This window comes from Nyctereutes procyonoides, unplaced genomic scaffold (genome assembly GCF_905146905.1).
Source record: "Nyctereutes procyonoides isolate TBG_1078 unplaced genomic scaffold, NYPRO_anot_genome, whole genome shotgun sequence".
In the NCBI taxonomy this organism is placed as follows: Eukaryota; Metazoa; Chordata; class Mammalia; order Carnivora; family Canidae; genus Nyctereutes; species Nyctereutes procyonoides.
The window spans coordinates 18,802,301-18,824,389 of NW_026575043.1; the positions used below are offsets into that span (position 1 = coordinate 18,802,301).

At 38.4% G+C, this 22,089-nt stretch overlaps 1 protein-coding gene across 1 annotated transcript; it reads right to left on the reverse strand.

The window, feature by feature from the left end:
* Window positions 1-104: 104 nt before the first annotated feature.
* On the reverse strand, window positions 105-18,394 carry SNRNP48 (small nuclear ribonucleoprotein U11/U12 subunit 48). The gene is made up of 9 exons (XM_055322868.1): window positions 18,190-18,394; window positions 15,864-15,977; window positions 15,345-15,405; window positions 14,456-14,530; window positions 8,810-8,998; window positions 8,246-8,367; window positions 4,582-4,670; window positions 4,037-4,201; window positions 105-1,498 (listed from the first exon to the last, which is right to left on the reverse strand). Exons 1-9 carry the CDS (start codon window positions 18,346-18,348, stop codon window positions 1,450-1,452), a joined length of 1,023 nt encoding a protein of 340 aa, XP_055178843.1. The 5' UTR covers window positions 18,349-18,394; the 3' UTR covers window positions 105-1,449.
* Between the last annotated feature and the right edge of the window lie 3,695 nt (window positions 18,395-22,089).

The window sequence follows — 22,089 nt, forward strand, 5'->3', positions numbered from 1 at the left end:
CATACCTAAAGTCTAATGGCCAATCTGATCTATATCCAGTCAACCTTTCTGTCATTGTCACTTACTTATTAAAATAAATAAAGTTTCATTTCTATTTGGAACATACCTTGGAATCTCTATCCTCAGTTTCTAAAGATTCAAGATACTGCTATTAGACAGGAGATGATTAACATTTAATGCCAAAGTTTCACCTGAGTGACCATCAGACAACAGAACATAGTGCAAACACAAAGGAAGAGATGACTGACACACACAACATGATTAATCTCAAAAATATGTGGAGTGGAGGAAGGTACATATTATAGTATTGTTTATATGAATTCTAAAAAAGATACATCTAATCAACAGCAACAAAAACCCAATCTGTGGTTGCCTAGAGGTACAGTAGAGAAATTGAAGAGTAAAAGGAGTACATGGCGATTTTGGGTGGTGTTGGAAATGTTCTCTATCTCAATCAAGGTGATGACTTCACTGGCAGGGGTGTAAATTTGTCAAAACTCAATGAAACATACATTTAAAATGGGTGCATTTTATTAAATATAAACAGTACCTCAATAAAGATGATTTACATAAAAGAAAATGACAATATTTTTAATTAAAATCTATTTTTAATTAACAAGTGAAAACATGAATACCTTATTTTTAAAAATTAATGTTAACGATAAAGCTAAAGTTTTCTTTGACCATCACTTTGACCTTCACTTCCCACCTCTCCCATCTATACTCCTCCCCCAAATAATTACTGTTATGAGTTTGGTATGGGTCCTTCATGACCCTTTAAAAATATATTTACATACATATATGGTCACAGAAAATGTATATTATTTTGTACATAAATATAACTTGTATATATCTTTCTGCACTTTACAATTTTCACTTAGCATTGTTTCTGAGATCTATCTAATGTTAATATAAATAAAGTTCATTTCTTTTAAATCCAACATAGTAATCTATCACAATTATACTATATTTTATTTAACCAGGCCATTCCCCTTCTGACAGTTATTTACATTTTTCCCTATAACATTTCACCAGTGTAGTAGTAAATAGCAGTTACTGAGGTGGCCACAGGAATTATAGGTGGTTTTCCAAGGGAATGATAATCTTAGCTATAAAGTTTCATTTTTTAATATGAGGATGTATTCATGTGTTATGTATACAGTTTAAGTATTGACTTAAGAATTTTTCTGATACATAAGTTATCACAAAGAATGAAACAAAATTAGTAATAGGAAGCAATCATCTATTAAAATGTAAGTCAAACAAAGCTAGAAGGCATAATAGTGTACTCATGGTATGAAACATAAGTACTTACTGAAAATTAATGTTCTGACCACTAAGTGAGTCATATAAACACAGTCTCCTCCTACTCAAAGCAACTGTAATTAAAATATTGGCATACTGGTTATCATGGCATAAGCATAATTAATACATGCACAAATACCTCATTTATATTTTTTGCTTTCTTCTTTTATGACTATGATGTCTGTCTCCATCCCTGAAATGACAGGAGTGAAAAAAACTATTACAGACGGTGGACATTTTAATATCAGAACTTTGAAATAGTAACTCACCAGAGTTAAAAGATGCATTCAGAACTAAAGAGTATTTTTTTTTAAGTTTTTATTTATTTATTCATGAGAGACACACACACACACAGAGAGGCAGAGACCCAGGCAGAGGGAGAAGCAGGCTTCCATGCAGGGAGCCGGATGCAGGACTCGATCCCAGGACTCTGGGATTAGGCTCAGGGCTGAAGGCAGTGCTAAACCGCTGAGCCACCCGGACTGCCGCAGTATTTTTTTTTTTTTTTAATTAAGCTCTATGCTCAATGTGGGGGTTGAAATCCTGCCCCCAAGATAAAGAGTCACATGCTCTACCAACGGAGACAGCCAGATGCCCCTAAACAGTACTTTTTTTTTTAAGAGTAAATATGCAAAAAAACTAAAGGACAAAATTGACATGGGGATAAACAAAATGAAATTTTTAAAAAATTGAGCTTTAGAGTTCCACTTTAAAATTAACTTTGAATATAAAGAGGACCAGAGAGTTCATTTCAAATAAAATGTTAAAGTCATGGAAAGAATTCAGAAATTTTCTGATATCCTGGTTCCTATCAACTCCATTCAATTCATTGCACCTCAGGCATGGATATCAAAGATTAACCCTGCACTTTTGAGAAGTATTTCCAACTAATTCTATTTAAACTCTAAATATAACCCCTCTAAAGACATATTATTTCATGTTTACATTTGAGGCTAATGTATTTAAGTCAATAAAAACTTAAGATCAGAGATGCCAAAAATTACTTAAATGGAAAAAGCATTTTTGTTAACATAAACCAGAAAGAAGTAAAAAGCACAATAACTGATAAGTTATTTGTGTATAATAATTACAAAATATCATTTATATATGAATCAAAAGGGATTAGTAAGCAGATATTTCATTTTTATAACAGGACTAAATCACACCTAGCTTTAAACCTATGAAATAAATAAGATGAGCAAAATTATTAAACCAATAAGCATTACTAGTTCCTGATCACCAGTGGCCCTGGAGAAGGACAAGATACCATTTGAGAGGCTATTTTAGACAAATACTGTGCATATACAACTAAAGAAGACATGGACTCAAGGAGCTCAGTCTAGTAGGGAGAGTAATAACTTCAATAAAAAATACATGGTAGGCAGAGTGCTGACAAAATGGAAAGATCAGCTCTGCCTCAGTGAGTGAGAAGCTTCCTGGAAATGACTAAGCTGGGTCTCAAAGGACAAGAAAGAGTTTACCAAGCAGGTTTTAAAAAATTAAAATTAGGCAGCAGAATCTAACATAAAAAGGAATAAATGAGACACAGTTTAGAAGAGGAACTGTAAGTAATTCAGGCTAACTAGAGCATAATTTAGGCATTTCATGTGGGGGTGGCAATATACAAGGATGGGTCGGCAGGAGCCCTGATCCTAGAGGTCTTGGGAACCATTCTATACAATGTGGATTTTTACCCCCAAAGAGTTTTAAGAGTGAAAATTCACTCGGGCAGTAAAGAAGGGATGACTCCATTTGGGGTAAGCTTATAGGTGGTTAGAACAATTAGGAAAACTATCATTTCCCAGATGGAAAGCAGTAAGGATAGAGACAAGGAGGTGCATACAAGGTATACTCAGATAGAACCAAAAGCAATTAGGAACTAACAAGAAAGTAGGAATAAAAAAGGAGCAACTAAAACAACTCCATGATTTCTGGCTTAGGTGAACCAATGATGGTCATCCCATTATCCAGAATAGGGAATGCAGGGGAAAGAGGGTCAGAATGAAAAAAGAGTTAAGGACCTGACTAACACTGAGATCCAGGTAGATGCCCTTTAAGCAGGTAAACCACCAAAACAGACCACAATTGATTTAATTTTATTCTTTTAGGGACCCCTGGGTGGCTCAGTGGTTGGGTGTCTGCCTTCGGCTCAGGGCGTGACCCCAGAATCCCAGGATCAAGTCCCACATTGGGCTCCCTGTGTGAAGCCTGCTTCTCCCTCTGTGTCCTCTCACAAATAAATAAATAAAACCTTAAAAATATATATATACAAATTTATTTTTTTAGTATTAGTTATATCTTTCCAGCTGTCAAAAATCTATCAGACATATTAACAAGGGCAAAAGTAACTTGACAGTAAAGTTTGGATCTTCTCTCTGACCCTTGGATTCAGGAATTAGCAAGAGAAAGAAATGACAAGAAAAAGGATGGTGGAAGGAGCAGAAGAAAGAGTTAACTTCCTACCTAGACATCGCCTCCATATATCCTGGCTAGGAAACAAGGAGTACAAGAGGGAAAAAGCCATATCCAATCAGGCACACAGAAAACTATGCCACCAGAGCTGTGAGTACCTGAACTGAAATCAGATAAATGCTAAGAATTCTCATCAATTACTCTCTCCACTGTAACTTACTCTTACAATCCATTTTCTTAAGGTTGTCTACAACAGAAGGCTCTATTTACTTTTCAAGAGTAAATAGTTCACCATCAGATGATGCCGTGTTAGACTTACCTCTCTTTCCTTCTTCTCGAGTCCCAGTTTTTATCCTTATCTTTATTTCTTTTTCGCTTATGTGGGCTCCTACTCCGATCCTTTCTATGTCGTGAATATTCAGTATCCAAATAACTTCCACCAGACTGTCGTGAATCTACTGAAGCTGATCGCCTTTCTTCATTCCTGAAACACAAAGATCAGTTTCAACCACTCGTCTCCACCAAACACACACAGACACAGCAGCTTAAGTTGAATATTCTGTATAAGAACAATGACAGAGCCGAGAAATATATTCTGTGAGAGGACAAAGAAACATAGCTCTTATATGTTTTACGTTCTCACTATTTCACTAGTATATTAGTTTCCCCAAAATTGTCAAAGGGCAATGCTAACACAAAATCTCTGGTATAATAATCCTGAACAATGACAACATGAAACAATTTAAGTATTTTATGAATTATGGTGTGCTAATATTAATGTTCTGAAAAATGTTAAAATTTTATTAAATAATTATAATGTAACTGATTATAAAGAGATTTTCACTGGTAAACACCATGACATACTTTTCAGCATCATCCTCTGCTCTCTCCTGCTCTTCTTGCCAATGACTGCTGAGTTCTTCCATGTGCACATTTATGACATCCCGTATCACCTCAGAAGAGATAAGCACCCAATTTCAGGTAAGAAAGTTTTTTAAAAAAATTATATAAAGCTAGAAAAATCACTGTTAACAATCATCCAAATATTTACTAAGAATTCTACAGAATGGACTGTGGGACATGAGCAGTTTAGAGAACACAAAAAAGTCAATGGTCAAATTGGAATATAAATGGTAGATGAAAGTGCTATAATTAATGATAAACTTGCTAGTTGATCACTATATTATAACTGTGTTAGGAAAAATATCCCTATTCTTAAGAAGTATATACTAAGAAGCAATAAAAAAAATCATGGGGTATGTAACTTACTCTTAAATAGTTTAGAAAAAAAGATAATGTACAGATAGAGATCAAAACAAAGAAAACTATACAGGTAAAAAGAGAGCACAAATGACAAGCAAATGGGACAAAATGTTAACAACAGGTAATCTGAGTAAAGGGTATTCAGGACTTCTTTGTACTGTTTTTAGTTTTGCAACTTATTCGTATGTTTGAAATTATTTACAAATAAAAATTTTTAACAACTTTATAATTAAGTCAAGATGACAGCCCAAATATGAAACATTCTAGTCACTTCACAGATACTTTTCCTAAGAGACTACATAAAAATCCCTTACCTCTAGGAACCACTTGAAAGTTTTTTCTTTCCATGCCATCAAGCACAGGGCTAGTCAACTGGGAGGCACAGATGAAACTAAAATAGAAGCTTGGGACTCCTGGTGGCTCAGCGGTTTAGCGCCTTCAGCTCAGGGTGTGATCCTGGAGTCCCAGGATCGAGTCCTACATCAGGCTCCCTGTATGGAGCCTGCTTCTCCCTCTGCCTATCTCTCTCTCTCTCTCTCTCTGTCTCTCATGAATAAATAAAATCTTAAAATAAAATAAAATAAAATAAAATAAAATAAAATAAAATAAAATAAAATAAAATATAAAATAAAATAAATAAAATAAAATATAAAATAAAATATAAAATAAAATAATAAAATAAAATAAAATAAAATAAAATAAAATAAAATAAAATAAAATAGAAGCTTACACTTCCCTCATGCCTAATTAGGTGATATTTTAAGAAGGTACAGGGGATAAGGGGCACTCTCAAAGACGCACACTGTAAAGTTCAGGACAGATGGAGTTTCTCCTCATGTCAAAGAAACTTTCAAGGGCTCCCAAAGTAAAATGGAACAATGTCCAAAATCCTTAATAGGGCCTCTGAAGCCTTTCATGATTTTACTGCATCACATAATTGAAACCAGCCTTATCTCTTACTGGATAATTGAGATAAGTAGCTAAGAGTAGCCACTCTAGATTACTGATGGATCTCTGGAAAACTCCTGTACTTTTTTTAAGGAACACTAGCCCTTCCACCTGGAATATCTTTATCCATCATTTCCCCTCCCCTACCATTTTCTCTTGTGAAAATCTAACACATGTGACATGAGTCACGCATACCTAAATTCCAAGTCCAGCTCCAGCACTTCCAGAGTAGCCCTACATGAGCTCCTTGAAACCTGAATGTTACTGGACAGTTTCCAGATTTGCCACACAGGAAAGAGCTAATGAACAGACATTCTTTATCCTTCCTGCTTCTCCCTTTCCTTCAAACGCTATCTTCTCGATCAAGCCTATAGCAATCTTAACTTTTAAAAAGAATCACTCCTTTCTCCCACAAACTTTGATCTCACTTTATTTTAGCACTTAATGCAATCTGTATTTTGAAAGATCTTTTTCACTTGTTAAACTATACTAAGCTTCTTGTGGGTGGGGTCTGTATGCCATTTATCCCTACCGACAGCAGTGTGTTATGCATAATAAGTACAGTAAGTAATAAATTTTTTTTAATTTGACAAAGTTTAGGTTCTAGTCCAAATTAAAAAAAAAATTATACAGGATATGAATGAAGCTAGAAATAGATAAAATGTTGAAAAAGCTGTGATCAGAAATATGATAAATCACTGAAAGATTTGTAAACATTGAAGCTTTTACAGGTGAAAGGTGTTTTGGATCTGCTTCCAAAATGATCGGTTTGGAGGAAGGAGAAAGTAAGAGGTAGTGAGTGAGAATATAAATAAAATGACAAAGTCACATGTTGATAATCGTTGAGGCTGAGTGACAGTGACAATGGGGTTCATAAGACTATTCCATTCACTTTAGTATAGATTTGAATATTTCCAAAATAAAAAATTAACCATAAAATTGTGAAGAACACTAACACTTGATTATAAGGTATTGAGACTAGAGAAGAAACAACTGATGAACCTCCAAGTATGTGAGGGACTGTAAGAATACTTAGCTAGTATGACATGGTCCCAGACCTCTACTGGAAAACTTAAGTATAAAACATATACTTTAAGCGTGAAAAGAACAGCATACGATTAAGTACTAAGCTATGTGGTCCAGAAAGCATAAAAGCAATAGAACAGCGAATGACTGGGTCAACCAGCACCTCATGGAGACAGTGGGCCTTAAACTGATCAAGATTTAAAAGCATAACAATAAAGAGCATTTAAGATGAGAAAACATGTTATTTGGACACAGAGATAAGAGTAAATGTGTATAATCAGAATCAGTTTAAGAGACATGCTAGATTAAAGCAAAAGAAAATGTTTGGTAAAATGAGGCCAGATTATGGACAGTCACAGAAATCAGAGCAAGAAGAAAGAAATAATGTGCTAAGAATTCAAAGCTTCAATGAGGAAATTGTTTGTAAAGTCTGGGCAAGGTAACTCATGTATCAAAAAATTAAACAGCTGTATCCACTAAAGGATGTCTGAAAATAAGTCTAAACATGTATCAAGAGATTAACATATAAATAACTTATGCCAGACTTTTCTTAAGCCCAAGTATTTAGCAGAGTACATAAAAGCACACTAAAATTTCTGTAAGGCAAAGACAAAGGTCATTTCTTGGCCAATTTCTGTGTCCCCATGCATTATCTCCATCAATTCTTATAACCATACAAAGTTGTATAAAATGAAAAAAAGTTATAGTTAAAATGGTGAAAAAAATAAAATGGTCAAAAAACTTGTTCAAGTCAAACAGCCAATGATAAATAAGCAGCAGGATCAAAACTCTAACCCAGGTCTAAGGCCAAAATCTACACTCTTATCACGACGTAATACTACTCTCTCAAAAGTAAGCACTTTTTTTTACGATTGTGCAGCCTCTTTACCTAAGATTTTTGTACCTGAAAAGCCTTTGCTTGGCACAGTGGATCTGACAATAATGGAGCAAATACAAATTAGGTGTGCTGCCCTAAAGGCACCTTCTTTCAGATAACCTCCAAGGGGGATCCCTGGGTGGCGCAGCGGTTTAGCGCCTGCCTTTGGCCCAGGGTGCGATCCTGGAGACCCGGGATCGAATCCCACGTCGGGAGAAGCCTGCTTCTCCCTCTGCCTGTGTCTCTACCTCTCTCTCTCACTGTATGCCTATCATAAATAAATTAAAAAAAAAAAATAAAAAAAAAAAAAGATAACCTCCAAGGAACTGTGGAAATCCATAGAGCTGGCTTGGAGAACTACCTAAGGGAAATTTCTATTCTCAACAAACCACTAAAAGATTATGTAAAACTTACCTCGGTATAGGATTTCTTGGTTATGTGAACATTCTTAGCTCTATAGGACTGGCGTCTTCTTTTATAATCTCTCACTTCTGCCAGGATTTCAAGGTAAGATTTTGGACTTTTTCTACTATTATCTAATAAAAAAAAATAAAATATAATTATTATATCCTTGGAAGCTTTTAAATCTTATGAATTAACAGGAAGAAAGACTACAATCATCCCATATTTCAACATGTTTCCATGTTGAAACATGGAAACACCCAAAACTTCTATATTATAGAAATAGGCTAAATCTTATATCATTTTTTTTTCTCTAGCCATTAGTTGAACCTCACGTTGTTAAGGTACAAAGACCAGCACAGCTGTAAGTAACGATCTTACAGAAGGAAGGTGTGCTTAATGTGAAAGGGAGCACAATTTCATGCACTGAGAAAACATCTTTATACACATGTGAATGTTAGATAATGCAAAACCATCCTATTCCAGTTCAGAGTAGTCTGACAACTAAAGCTTAATAACACGCACAGAATGAAATCACAATTAAGAAATATAAAACTATAAATATCCATCTCAAACCTTGATTGACTTTGGCAGCCAAGTCTACAAACAGATCACTGTCATTTTCAATAATTTGTGAATCAGAGCGCTTTTTCTTCGTCTCCTCCATTACAAAATCATAGAGGGCAAGACGATCAGCTTGGGTTAGATCACAAACGCACCGTTTGTGATTCAGAGGAACTTCAACAGGTAATGAAGAATAAATCCCTAAGGTAAAAATAAAACCACAAGAATAAACAATACATGAAGCATTGTGGATTTAAAATCTACTCCTTAGCTTTAAACATGTGCTGTAATAATGTGATATTAACACAAATGTTTTCGTAATAATCCCTTAACATACAAAATGTCCATCTATGTGATAAATGGTAAACAGTGACTTTATCCTCAATGTTATATCCACAGAAAGGATGTATTGTGGATGTTTGCTATCCTCTCCAACAGTATTAAGTCAGATCCCATGAAGGCAGGCAGTAATAACCAGAGATAATTTAATTTGCTCATAAGAAAACCTTCTGGGTAACAATTTTTAAAAGGCTACCAGTATTACAAAAGTAGATACTAACTTTCCTTCTGTTTATAGGCTTTCCCCATAAAAGCAGGGGGCGGGGGGATGCTTTCAATGGGTAATACATATTGTAGTCCCTCTGAAAATAAATTATGGAAATATGAAAAATGTGTAAAAAAATGTCTTTACATGAGACAGCAACTTAGGTATTCCATACTCAAAATATATCCCACTTGTGCAATGACTTAGAGCTAAAGAGCAAAACACAATTACTTAAGTAGGAGAAATCCCAAACCTCCTCAGACCAGAGAAAGAATAAACTGAGACTAAATTTTTAATCTTCTGAAGAGGAAGCATATTGGTATAATCAAATTAATTTTAATAACTTAGCAGCAGTGCCCCCCCAATAGTCATAGAACTTTCTAAAATCTGCTCATTAATGAAAGAAAATAAATACAATACCTTGATATGATGTATTAAACATTGAAGAAAATTTTTGCTTTGAGATTCAAATTTTCTCAAAGAAATAAAAAATTATTGTAACTGTAAATAAAGCAATTGTTTTAAAACAATTCTTTCTAGCCTTCATTATTCACTTGATGCAAACAATGAACATGAGCTACTAATGTTTCCTAGGTTACTCTGAAGTAATAACTGGTTCATAGAACAAGGTTAAGATCAGTAGCTCTTCCCAGATACTTTTATTTGATAAAGTCTAACCTCACTGATTTCCTAGGTAGAGGCAAAAGAAAAATTTAAATAAGAGCAAACTATGAACTAAGCACTACAACATAAAAAGAGAAACGACTTTACATTTGTCTACAAATTAAAAGGAGTGTTACATTGAATATGAGTTCGTGAATAGCCATGGATAACAATACATGGTCCTGTATTAGTCAAAGGGTTCTGAATTAGTGGAGAAGGGTTTCCTTTCAAGTCAATCAGTTTCACTCTAAGTCTGATAGACATTAGGAAAAGCCTTTTTATCCAAGCAAGTGTTAAAACATTTAACTTCGTACGATAAAAATGGTTAACTTTCATAAGCCTAATTCCTTTGAATATAGGCTCTAAAAAGCTGGGAGAAAAATACAAAGATTAGAAAACACTGATATGAGCAAGCTCCACATAAACCTCTGCCTGTTACTTTTAGACAAAGAAATATAATTTCCTCCTTTAAATATTTTGGAGTTGTCTTTACTCATCTTAAATTTCTGTATGGTGAAGATTGATACTTCAGTTCCTTGAAATTCAACTAAAATTCCAAAGACTATAATATTGTGACAGTGGTTACGATAAAGTTTAGAAATTTGAGTGATACTTTTAAAAGGATATCATTTGCAAAAAGGATACTGCATATCTTTAAATAAGGAGTATATTCAGGTTCCTAATTCCTCTTTATACTCACCCCAAATACTGAAAAAGAAAAAGTACAGGAAAAGTTAAACAACAAACTGCATTCAAATCATTCAGAACATAGAGATTTCTGATGAAAAAAAAAGGATAAACACAAATAAGCTTACATTTCCATAAAAAGTAAGTTTTCAAACACAAGCTTCTATATGACTTAAAAGTACATCTGAATGCACTGTAATCATATTAAATTCTGTGATCCTCTACTTTTATTTTGTAGTAGCTTTCCTAAAATTGTGGTATAATATACATAACATAAAATTTACCATTTAGCCATTTTTAAGTGTACAGCTCAGTGGCATTAAGTACATTACTGTTTTGCAACCATCACCTCTGTCCATCTCCTGAACTTTTTCATCACCCAAAGTAAAATTCTAATCTAGCTTTTTAGTAACTCTAATTCTTCCTTTTCAGTCACTTTTGCCATCACAGAGCATCTTAAACATGACATATAATACTAAATATTAGTAGAGAGTACTGGCTTAAAGCTACAAATTCAGAATTTTAGGGAGAATTCACACAGAGTCAATTTCCAAACATCATAGAAAAAGAAATTAAGGCCCATAGAGGTGAAATGACTTGCCGAAGCCTCACAAGTGGTAGGAACAGATTAGGCCTAGAACCACTCCTCTTGGGTCTCTTGAGGGTTCTTTAGTATAATACACTGATCTTCAAATCATGGCCCTGATTCTAATATATGTCATGAAAACATGTATTAGGAAAAAGATAAACCACTTAATATAAAATGACTCTTTATGATTAAAATTAGCATCTTGGTTATAAAACTAACCAAGGTAATCACATCCGAAAATAAGTAGGTAGATCTAATGGTTGTTTCAAGCTTTCACAAAGGTTAATGAATTGAGAATTCTGTACACTGAGTGGTGACCTGGTATGAGTGATGAAATGGAAACATAAATTAACTCATCAAAAAATTCATGACAAACAAAATATTAATTAAATGGAAAACTAAATTATTCATGTTAGTCATTCTTCCTTCAAAGTTAACAAATCAGTGAGATATAAAAGAGATTCTTGTTCTGGGCTATAAGATTTTAAAATGTCTAAAGACATAAATGGGCCACAAAAATAATGTCTATAGAGAAACTGCAGAACTCAACACAAAATGAAAAAAGGGTTTAAAAAGAGGGTGACAAATCATATAACAAAATTCTTAAGTTAAATCTTAATTTAAGACAGTGCCACAACAAAAGTGCCTCTTAATTTTCTACTGAAGGAATTATTCAAAATAATTCTTTGCTTTTGTAAAGAACTAAATTCAAGGTCCAAATCTACCTTACGACTTAGTCATAAAATAAAAAAAAAACTTGAGAACATTCTCTTACATATATAAAATTCACACCCATTTCATTATCTTAATATCACTTTCTAGACATTAATGTGCTTAGAAATTAAATTGCTTAGACATTAGCAGCCAATTATTAGAGCTCCATCTAGTTTAGCATTCATTATCTCCATTACTCTAAACAACACTACAAGATAGTTTTATACTACAGACAAGGAAACAAAACCTCAGAAAAACTGTCATTTGTTCCAGGCCAAGCAACTAGTTTCTTTCTTTAAAACGGGCTTACACAAACCAGAATAAACAAGGAAAAATACTAATAATAGCAAGCAGTGAGTAGGTACAGATTTGAAAGTTTGTGGTATTCTTCTACTTAATTCTGACATATTAAATAATGAATATATTTGAGCATTATCTAGATTCGTAATCTGTAAGTTTCACTAAATGTAGTTTCTAACAGAAAAGAGAGTAACTCCGTTCAGAATGTGTACCCAAATCCAGAACTTGGTTCTCAGTCCAGCCCAGCTATTACCAAGTCTTGCTATTATTATTATTATCTAGCAAAGGAGTATTTTTTTTTTTTTTTTTTTTTTTTTATTCATAGAGACAGAGAGGCAGAGACACAGGCAGAGGGAGAAGCAGGCTCCATGCAGGGAGCCCGACGTGGGACTCGATCCATGGTCTCCAGGATCACGCCCTGGGCTGCAGGCGGCCCTAAACCACTGCGCCACCGGGGCTGCCCCTAGCAAAGGAGCATTAATTCATTTCTCTGTGCCTCTATTTCTTTACCTAATAAGGAGGAAAAAATACTCATCCAGTCTATGTTAAGTGTGTTACAAAAAAAGAAATGAATACATAAAAGAGCTATGAAGAAAGAATCTCTTTTAAAAAAAACTTAAGTATTGGAATGCCTGGGTGGCTCAGCAGTTGAGCATCTGCCTTTGGCTCAGGGTGGGATCCCAGATTCCTGGGATCGAGTCCCACACTGGGTTCCCTGCATGGAGCCTGCTTCTCCTCCATCTGGGTCTCTGCCTCTCTTTCTGTGTCTCTCATGAATAAACAAAATCTTAAAACAAAACAAAAAACTGAAGTATTGACAGCCTTCAGAACAAACACACCAGAACCTTATCATTACTCTCAGGGTGTGTTTCCTCATCTCTAAAACACAGGCACTGGATTAGATGATCCTCCAGTTCTCTTTCAACTCTAGCAAAACAAATTCAGTGAATCTAACTAGTTAGGTCAAAAAAGGCCTTTAACTATTAACCCCTCCAAAACACAATAGCAAAAATCTTCTACTTTTTAATGGTTCATTAAGTAAACGGGAGTAGAGTCAGTAACAGGAGCCAAAAAAAGACTTGTCTGATCACAGCTCAGTAATCTCTTCAAATAAGAGCCAAATGTCTAACCTCAAAGAAAAAAAAAACCCTGCAATTTGGCAAAAAGTACATAAAAATGGGAGCTTAAAAACAGGAAATACAAGAAAATGTGCTTCTGGCTGCTCTATGGAACCACTGTAATGTACAGGAAAGGTAAGAGAGTACCTCCTGGAGCCACAATGCAACGTAGGAAAAAAAATTCAAATCCAAATACTGGCTTAGAACAATGGGTGAAGACTCTGAACTTCAACAAAGGAGAAACAAATCCTAACCATGGACTAATGAATATAATTTGGCTAGAAAGAATGAGGGGGAGGAAAAGGTAAGATATCAGAGAAAGCTACCTTCAGAAGGTTCAAAGACAACTCAGAAATGCTTATAAGAAGAGTCAGTCATGCTGTGGCTACATGTTATATCTAAGTTCAGAAATCTAGTAACTATTTACTCATTTACTTTTATGTTTTCAATCCATTTTGTTTTCATTTCCTAAATTCTCATACTTAAAAATGCTAACCTAGTTTCTGCTCAAGTAAGTCCCAGGCAGAAACTCTTAACTCAGCTCCAAAGTTGGGCACGAAGGGACCCACAAACTTTCTGACACTCTATGTAAAACTTTGTGTTTGGACTGTATTTGAAGGGCAGCTGTGAAGACCACTCTTAGTATAGGCCTTTCCTTTTACATTGCATTCCAATATTCTGACATTTAACAATGGACTGATAGAGAGGGGGGGGGAGGAAATCTCAGGGTAAGACAGTCTCAATGGGATTTAGATACCAATATCTTAACAAGAATTTTCTACAAGGGAATCTCACGTATTAGGTGATTGCAAAGCATGAACCCCTAGCTAAGACATGGAGTGGTCTAATGAGACTGCTGTATTTGAGCAGAAAATATCTACTTAATGAAGCTGATACCAAACACATTGGTCCAATGTTAAGTGTAAAATGAACTTTTCCCATGTAACTGTTTCCACAAGACTTTTCTTAAAAATTAGTAACCTCTGCTTGCGGGACAGAAATAGTTCAAATCATTAATTAGCTCAAACTATGATGCCACTTACTTTGATTATAACAATCACCATCTTTTCCAACTGCCGTTCTAGCTTGTTTAATTATCTGGAATTGTGAGTCCTTATCTGTCAAAAAAGCACCCATAAACACAATATGAATCATCGGTGCCCATGATTAATTAACTTGTTTCCAATCCAAGCTCTTTGGGCATATTGACAATCCTTCCAGAATCTTAGGAGTGAAAAAACCCACATCCCCACCTAGGTAACCTGAATACAGAATTCTTTCAGATTTAGCTAGAGAACCCAGTAAGTAACCGGACTTCAGGCAGTTTAGAAAACATTATCACAAGGCATGCTGCAGTAGCTGCTACAACTTTGAGCAACCAATAAGAGCTACCATTTCTTAAATCCAGCTAAGGGTCAGGCATTATTCTAAGCATTTTACATATATTATATCATTTAATCTTCACAAAGGCGCTAAAAGAAATTTAGGCAACAAAAAAGGTATAATTACTTGCTAAAAGCCATAAATCTATTAGCGATAAATCTAGGAGCTGAATCAGGGCATTCTGATTCCAGAGCCTGGGATTTTAACCTCCACACAGGCTGTGAACACTTGGAATACATTTCCAGCCTCAGTCTGCAAACCGTGTTTTATGGCCAGAATTTTGCTATATGCAAGAAAAAAGGTATCTACTTACTGTACAAAGTTATGCCGGCTTTTCACTGCCTATTAATATAACACTGGTCTCTAAATTCCAGATTAAGCAAACTAGTTTGACTGTATATTAGTTAATCCTACATTCTCTTAAGGTATAAACATCCTTCTTAATCATAAACATACTTATAAAATCCATTCTTTTGATAATTCGAAAATGAAATGTCAATGTCTACACTAAGATACTTTTATGTTATAATCTACTAAATTATTACTTACTCAAAGTAATTGATGGTATCTTCACATTCTCATAGAAAAAATCAGAATTATACATTTGATCCTAAACAGTAAAAACAAAGTTAGTATTCATGTAACAGATAACTATTTTAAGATTTTACATGAACAAGAGATTAGTATTTAAATATTTCTTTAAAAATTTTGCATAATTAGGCAAGTACCATTCTACCCCACAAATGACTAGTATTTTATTTATTTTTATATATATATTTTTTAATTTTTATTTATTTATGATAGAGATAGAGATAGAGAGAGAGAGAGAGAGGCAGAAACACAGGCAGAGGGAGAAGCAGGCTCCATGCACCGGGAGCCCGACATGGGACTCGATCCCGGGTCTCCAGGATCGCGCCCTGGGTCAAAGGCAGGCGCCAAACTGCTGCGCCACCCAGGGATCCCAATGACTAGTATTTTAGATCAGAAAACCTCACACTACACCTTCGAAATATTCTGAATTTATTCATGCATGAATTGCATGACATATATGCAATAAATATATGGTACCTCTTCTTCTTTGGTGTAGCCGAGTTTCCTCAACCTACAGGACATCATGTGCTTCGCTAAAGAGGATTTAGGCATGTGATGATTAGAATCATAAGGGCATATCACAACTTCATCCTGTAAAAAGGAAACGAAAGCAAAGAAAAAAGGAACAAAAATTTTATTTTTTTTAAAAGATTATTTGAGAGAGAGTGCGCGCACACAGGTGGATACGCAGGCAGGGTGGGGCAGAGGGAGAGAATCTCAGACTCCCCACTGCACACTGAGCCCAGGTGAGGCTCATGATTTCCCGACCTGAGGAGAAACAGAGTCGGAAGCATAACCAACTGAGCCACTGAGGCACCACAAGGGAACACATTCATTCTTTCATTTGTTTATTAAAGATTTTATTTATTTATTCATGAGAGACAGAGAGCAAGAGGCGCAGACACAGGCAGAGGGAGAAGCGGGCTCCATGCAGGGAGCCTGACATGGGACTCGATCCTCGGTCTCCAGAATCACGCCCCTGGGCTGAAGGCAGGCGCTAAACCCCTGAGCCACCCAGGGATCCCCAAGGGAACACATTTAAATGATTATACCATTAAATGTTTACTACTTAAAAAAAAAAAGATTTTATTTATTCATGGGAGACACAGAGAGAGAGAGAGAGACAGAGACACAGGCAGAGGGAGAAGCAGGCTCCATGCAGGGAGCCTGACGCGGGACTTGATCCTCGGTCTCCAGGACCTCGCCCTGGGCTGAAGGCAGGCACCAAACCGCTGAGCCACCCAGAGATCCCCCAAAATTCAGATTCTTTAATACGACCGAAACAAATTTTAGAATTTCTGTGATGCCTTTAATACAGTAAACAAGGGCAGCCCGTGTGGCTCAGCGGTTTAGCACCACCTTCAGCCCAGGGCCTAATCCTGGAGACCCGGGATTGAGCCCCGCGTCGGGCTCCCTGCATGGAGCCTGCTTCTCCCTCTGCCTGTGTCTCTGCCTCTCTCTCTCTCTGTCTCTATGAATAAATAAAATCTTAAAAAAAAAATACAGTAAATGAGAACTGTTTGTGCACAAGTCAGATATGCCTTAAGGGTCTTTGGGGAATCAATCAAGTTAACTTAAACCTGGGAGAAATAATGACAGTGTAATAAACCCAGAAAGAGGGCAGCCCAGGTGGCTCAGCGGTTTAGCGCTGCCTTCAGCCCAGGGCCTGATCCTGGAGAACCGGGATGGAGTCCCACATCGGGCTCCCTGCATGGAGCCTGCTTCTCCCTCATGGATAAGTAAATAAAAAATATTTTTTTAAAATAAATAAATAAAAATAAAATAAACCTGGGAGAAATAATGACTGTGATAAACCCAGAAGGAGCACTAGAGATTGTGCATTACCCACACTGAAGCGCTTCCCTCCTCCCACCCCATTAATAACCAACCAAAAAATCAGGACTGTTTAATACTCCTGCCTACAGTTTTTTTTTTTTCTTCTTAAAGATTTTATTTATTTATTCACAGAAAGAAAGAGAGGAAGAGACACAGGAAGAGGAGAAGCAGCCTCCCTGCAGGGAGCTCGATGCAGCACTCGATCCTGGGGTCACGCCCTGAGCCTCCCAGGTGCCTCCTGCCTACAGTTTTGTTTTTTTTTTTTTTAAGATTTATTTATTCATTCATTCAGAGAGAGAGAGACTGAGAGGCAGAGACACAGGCAGAGGGAGAAGCAGGCTCCACGGAGGGAGCCGGACGTGGGGCTCGATCCCGGGTCTCCAGGACCACACCCTGGGCTGCAAGCGGCGCTAAACCGCTGCGCCACCGGGGCTGCCCCTGCCTACAGTTTTTAAAGCGCTTCTAACGCTCGAAGAGTCGCGGCCTTCCTGGTGGCACTTGGTGGTTCCCTCTAGTAATCCTACAGCGGGTGCTGCCGCGGTCAGAAGTGGACCTAATTTCTGAAGGCAGAGAAAGGCGAGGGGAACTCCCGCGCCCTGCAGAGGCCGAATCCGGGGCAACTCGGCATCCGCGTGACACACGACAAAGCGGACGGCCCACCTCCACCCCCGCGGCAACACTCGGCGGCCCGGCCCCCGCGCCTCCAGGCAAGCCCCCCGCCCACCGCGGTTCACCTCCTCCGCGCACCGCACTTCCGGCGCTCCGGGCCCCCGCCCCTCCCCCTCCGAGGCCCGCTCCCGGGCCCCCCTCCCCCCAGGCCCGCAGGCGTCCCGGGCGCCCCAGGCCCAGTCCCGGGCCTCCCCGCTCCTCCCCCCGAGGCCCAGTCCCGGGCGTCCCCCCCCAGGCTCCCCCCACGGCTCCCCCGCCACCCGGGACCGCAGCCTGACGGGCTGACGGTCGCCCTCACCTCTGCCGCCCCCTCCGCCCCGGGGTCCAGCCGATCCAGGCTCCAGCCCAGGGACGCCGTCACCTCCTCCAGCTTCCGGCAGCAGCTCTCCACGAAGTCGCTGAGCTCCTGCTGCAACCGCCGCCGCTCCTCCACCGGGGGCGGCTCGCCCGCCGCCATGGCCGCGCCCGACGGGCCAGCGGGAAGCCGTCCGACTACCGGCGGCCCGCGCGCGCAGGCTTCTGGGAGCCGGGGGCGGGGTCAGCCGTCGTCACGTGCTCGGGAGGGCCTATGGGGAGAGGGCGGGGGCGGGAGCTGTCATTGAGGGAGGTGTTCCCGGGTCCTTTGCAGGATTGTGCGAGTGCTCCGGGATGCTGCATTGCCCAGCCTCCCTCTCCCCACCAAATTTTTATTTTACTAAAAAAATTTTTTTTAGTTTTATTTATTTATTCATGAAAGACACGGAGAGAGACTGAGAGGCAGAGACCCAGGCAGAGGGAGAAGCAGGCTCCATGCAGGGAGCCCGACGTGGGACTCGATCAGGGGTCTCCAGGGTCACGCCCCGGGCTGAAGGCGGCGCTAAACCGCTGCCCCCAACTTTTTATTTTAAAATTTTTTTTAAGTTTTATTTATTTATTCATGAAAGACACAGAGAGACAGAGAGAGAGGCAGAGACCCAGGCAGAGGGAGAAGCAGGCTCCATGCAGGGAGCCCGATGTGGGACTTGGTCCTGGGTCTCCAAGGTCACGCCCCGGGCTGCAGGCGGCGCTAACCGCTGAACCACCCGGGCTGCCCCCAACTTAAAAAAAAAAAAAAATTGGTTTATTCGTCCTCCCCTCCGCTGCCGCTGAGATGCTCAGTCCTTCCGATGAGGCCAGGCCGCGTTGGGGTGAGGTCTTCTTGCCACAAACAGCTCCCTGGGGGCGCTCCTCCGCCCCATGGCCTCCCCCGCGGAGCCTGCCGGCGTCTGCTCCGCCCTCCTCTTGCACGACTGTGAAGTGGCGGCCACGCAGATCAGTGCCCTCATTTAATTTTGAACGACCCTGGCCAGGCGTCTTTGGGAAGGCACTGGCCACTGTTGGCATCGGGAGCCTCGAAGCAATGGAGGGGCTGGTGGACCTGCCCCAGCGGCTGGCGCTGCACCAGCCAAGGTCCTGCCCGGTCCGCCTCTGCTGCCCCTGCTGGGAACAAAGTGGAAGCAACGAAGGAAGAATCTGAGGAGTCTGATGATGACGTGGACTTGGTCTTTTTTTTTTTTTAACTAAACCTCCTTAACCATGTTCAATAAAAACCTGAACTTAAAAAAAAAAAAAAGGTTTATATCCACAGAGAAATTTAGAGTGTACAACGAGCGTTTGCACAGCCATCCTCCAGCTCATTAACATTTGTTTTCTCTCTCTCCACATACACACACAGCCCCAAGTGCTTGTTTTTGCAGAATTATTTGAAAGTCAGTTGCAGCAGCTTCAACCCCCAAATATGTCTTGTATGCATCGCCTTGAGAATAAGGACATTGTCCTGAATAGCGACCATACGTGGTCAAACCTAAGAATAATTTGGGAATATCACCCGATGTTCAGTTTATATTCAAATGTCCCTGGTTGTCCTCCCAAATTCCTTTCAGAGCCATTTCCATTAGTTTTTCGACCCCACCAGCTGTAATTGGCTATTGTCGCCTTTAACCCGACAACGTCTCCCCATTCTCCTTTTCAAATTAATCACTGAATTTTTTGTCTGGAGCTGCAGCCAGGTGTCTTGTAAAATGTTTCTCTTTCTGGATTTATCAGGTTATTTTCCCATTATGATTAGGTTTTTTCCCAAGCATTTTTGCAAGGAGATGCGTGTGACTATTACATCTCACAGAGAACATCTATCTTAAATTCTCCTTCTATTAGTGATGCTACATTTGATCATTTGGTAAAGGTAGATGATTTTATTGCTCTATTGTAGGACATTTCCCTCTGTGGGATGATACTTTGAGGCCGTATGTCTTATTCCCCAACAGACTCAGTCCTTCAGTGAATTTGTCATTATGTTAGGAGTTATAAATGATTCTCTAATACATACTGTCATGGTTTCTATATTTGTTAACTGGCATTCTTACCATAACTTGATTTTGTTGTTCACTATGGAATCAAGGGATTTTAAAAATTAATATAAGGTTTTAAATTATCACATACTCCATTACCATCATAATTCTTGCTGATGCTCAAATTGTCCCAAATTTGACCAGTGGAAGCAACTTTAAGCACTTTGTGTCTCTTTGATGTGTCCCAATAGTATTGGAGTACCTCCTTTTCCTTGTTTTGATTAACCCAAGCTTACTTTGTACATTTCCTATCCAAGACCTGGAATCAGCCCTTTTGATTTACCCAAGTGGCTTTAACTCCCAGAATCTAATCCCTCTTATATTATGTATTTTTACTTTTTTTCAAGCCTCATGCCAAATCTTTGCTTCTCTTTGGGCCTGCCTCTATCAGATGAAGAAACTGTGGAGGGAATTTTAGTACAATTCTCTCACAAAAAAAAAAATTATGAGTATAAATAGGAAAATATGGAAATAGGCCAATAGCTGCAAACAGATGTGGGGTAAGGGAGGAGTTCCAGTTTACTCTGCCTACAATATCCCTTTTTATCTGTATTTACATGGCTAGCCCAGCAGCATTCTAGAAAATGTGGGACTTTTTAGAGGTGTAATGACAGTCATTGAAAAACTATACATATATATATATACACATACACACACATATATAATACATATATGTATGCACATACATGTATGTGTTTATATGTAACACTTTAAATATATCTTTAAATATATAACCTTAAATATATATATATATATATATATGTATTATGTATATATATAGAACTTTTCTGTGGAGGCACGCTGTAGGTGAACCACATCAAAATTAGCCAAGGATGTCCTCTGGGACAGACCATCTCACCTCAGAGCTTAATGACAACTTTGGCAACAGCCTGGAGGTATATTCTTTCAACCTGAAGAACTGCTTTACATTGATGCTTATTAATCTGTTTACCATTTTTTTAGGGACCTGTTCTAGGACTCTATTATAGGCTGAATTGTGTGTCGTCCCCATCCCCCCCAATTCATGTTGGAGCCCTAACACCTAACGTAACTGTATTTGGGGATAGGGACTATAAGGAGGTAAAGTTAAATGAGGTCATAAAGATGGAGCACTAGTGTGATAATATTCAAGTCCTTCTAAGACACACCAGAGCTCCTTCCCTACCCCTTACTACCTACAATCCAAAAAGAGTGCTTTCACTAGCAACCAACCTAAGACTTCCTTGGTCTTGGCCTCTGCAACTATGAAAACATGAATTTAACTCACATAGTCTGTGCATCTTCTTATGGCAGCCCAAGCTAACCGACAGTCTCCTAGCTCTAATACGAAAATCTTTCTTCATTTTGCCCAGCACAGCACTTACCATTTATTTTTCTCTTCCTTTTTTTTTTGGGGGGGGGGCTATCTTTGTACCATGTGTCTCTACCATGGGATCCATAGCTTCTGGCACAATGTATAGCACACAGAACTCAATACTTAGTGAATGATGTTAATTACAAGTCCTCCAGATTGGGAGGAGAAAGAAGAAAAGGAGGTGAGACAAGAAATGAATGCTGTTTTCGTCCAAAGTCCAAAAAGCCCCTGATAATTTAAGTATTAACCTTACATATGATCTTTTTTGTTCTTCACCATTAGCATTTCACTTGTTTTCTGTCTGATCTGTACCATAAAATGTTTGATTAATACATACTGCTGATATATGAAGGTTGTCCCTCTGATTGCTTTATATGTGTTTCCTGTCCCACCTAGACTATAAATGTTTTGAAGTTAGGGGGCTGGTAAAGTCTATCGAATCCTCATAGTACCCAGCCTAACAACTAGACATAATAAG

Bases quoted from the DNA above. Each gene is read 5' to 3' on its own strand.
- SNRNP48 (XM_055322868.1), bottom strand. From the start codon at position 18,348: ATGGCGGCGGGCGAGCCGCCCCCGGTGGAGGAGCGGCGGCGGTTGCAG. The intron at 15,406-15,863 runs GTACCATATATT...TTTACTGTTTAG, and splicing joins GCTACACCAAAGAAGAAGAG to GATCAAATGTATAATTCTGA. The intron at 14,531-15,344 runs GTAAGTAATAAT...CTTTTTTGACAG, and splicing joins GATACCATCAATTACTTTGA to ATAAGGACTCACAATTCCAG.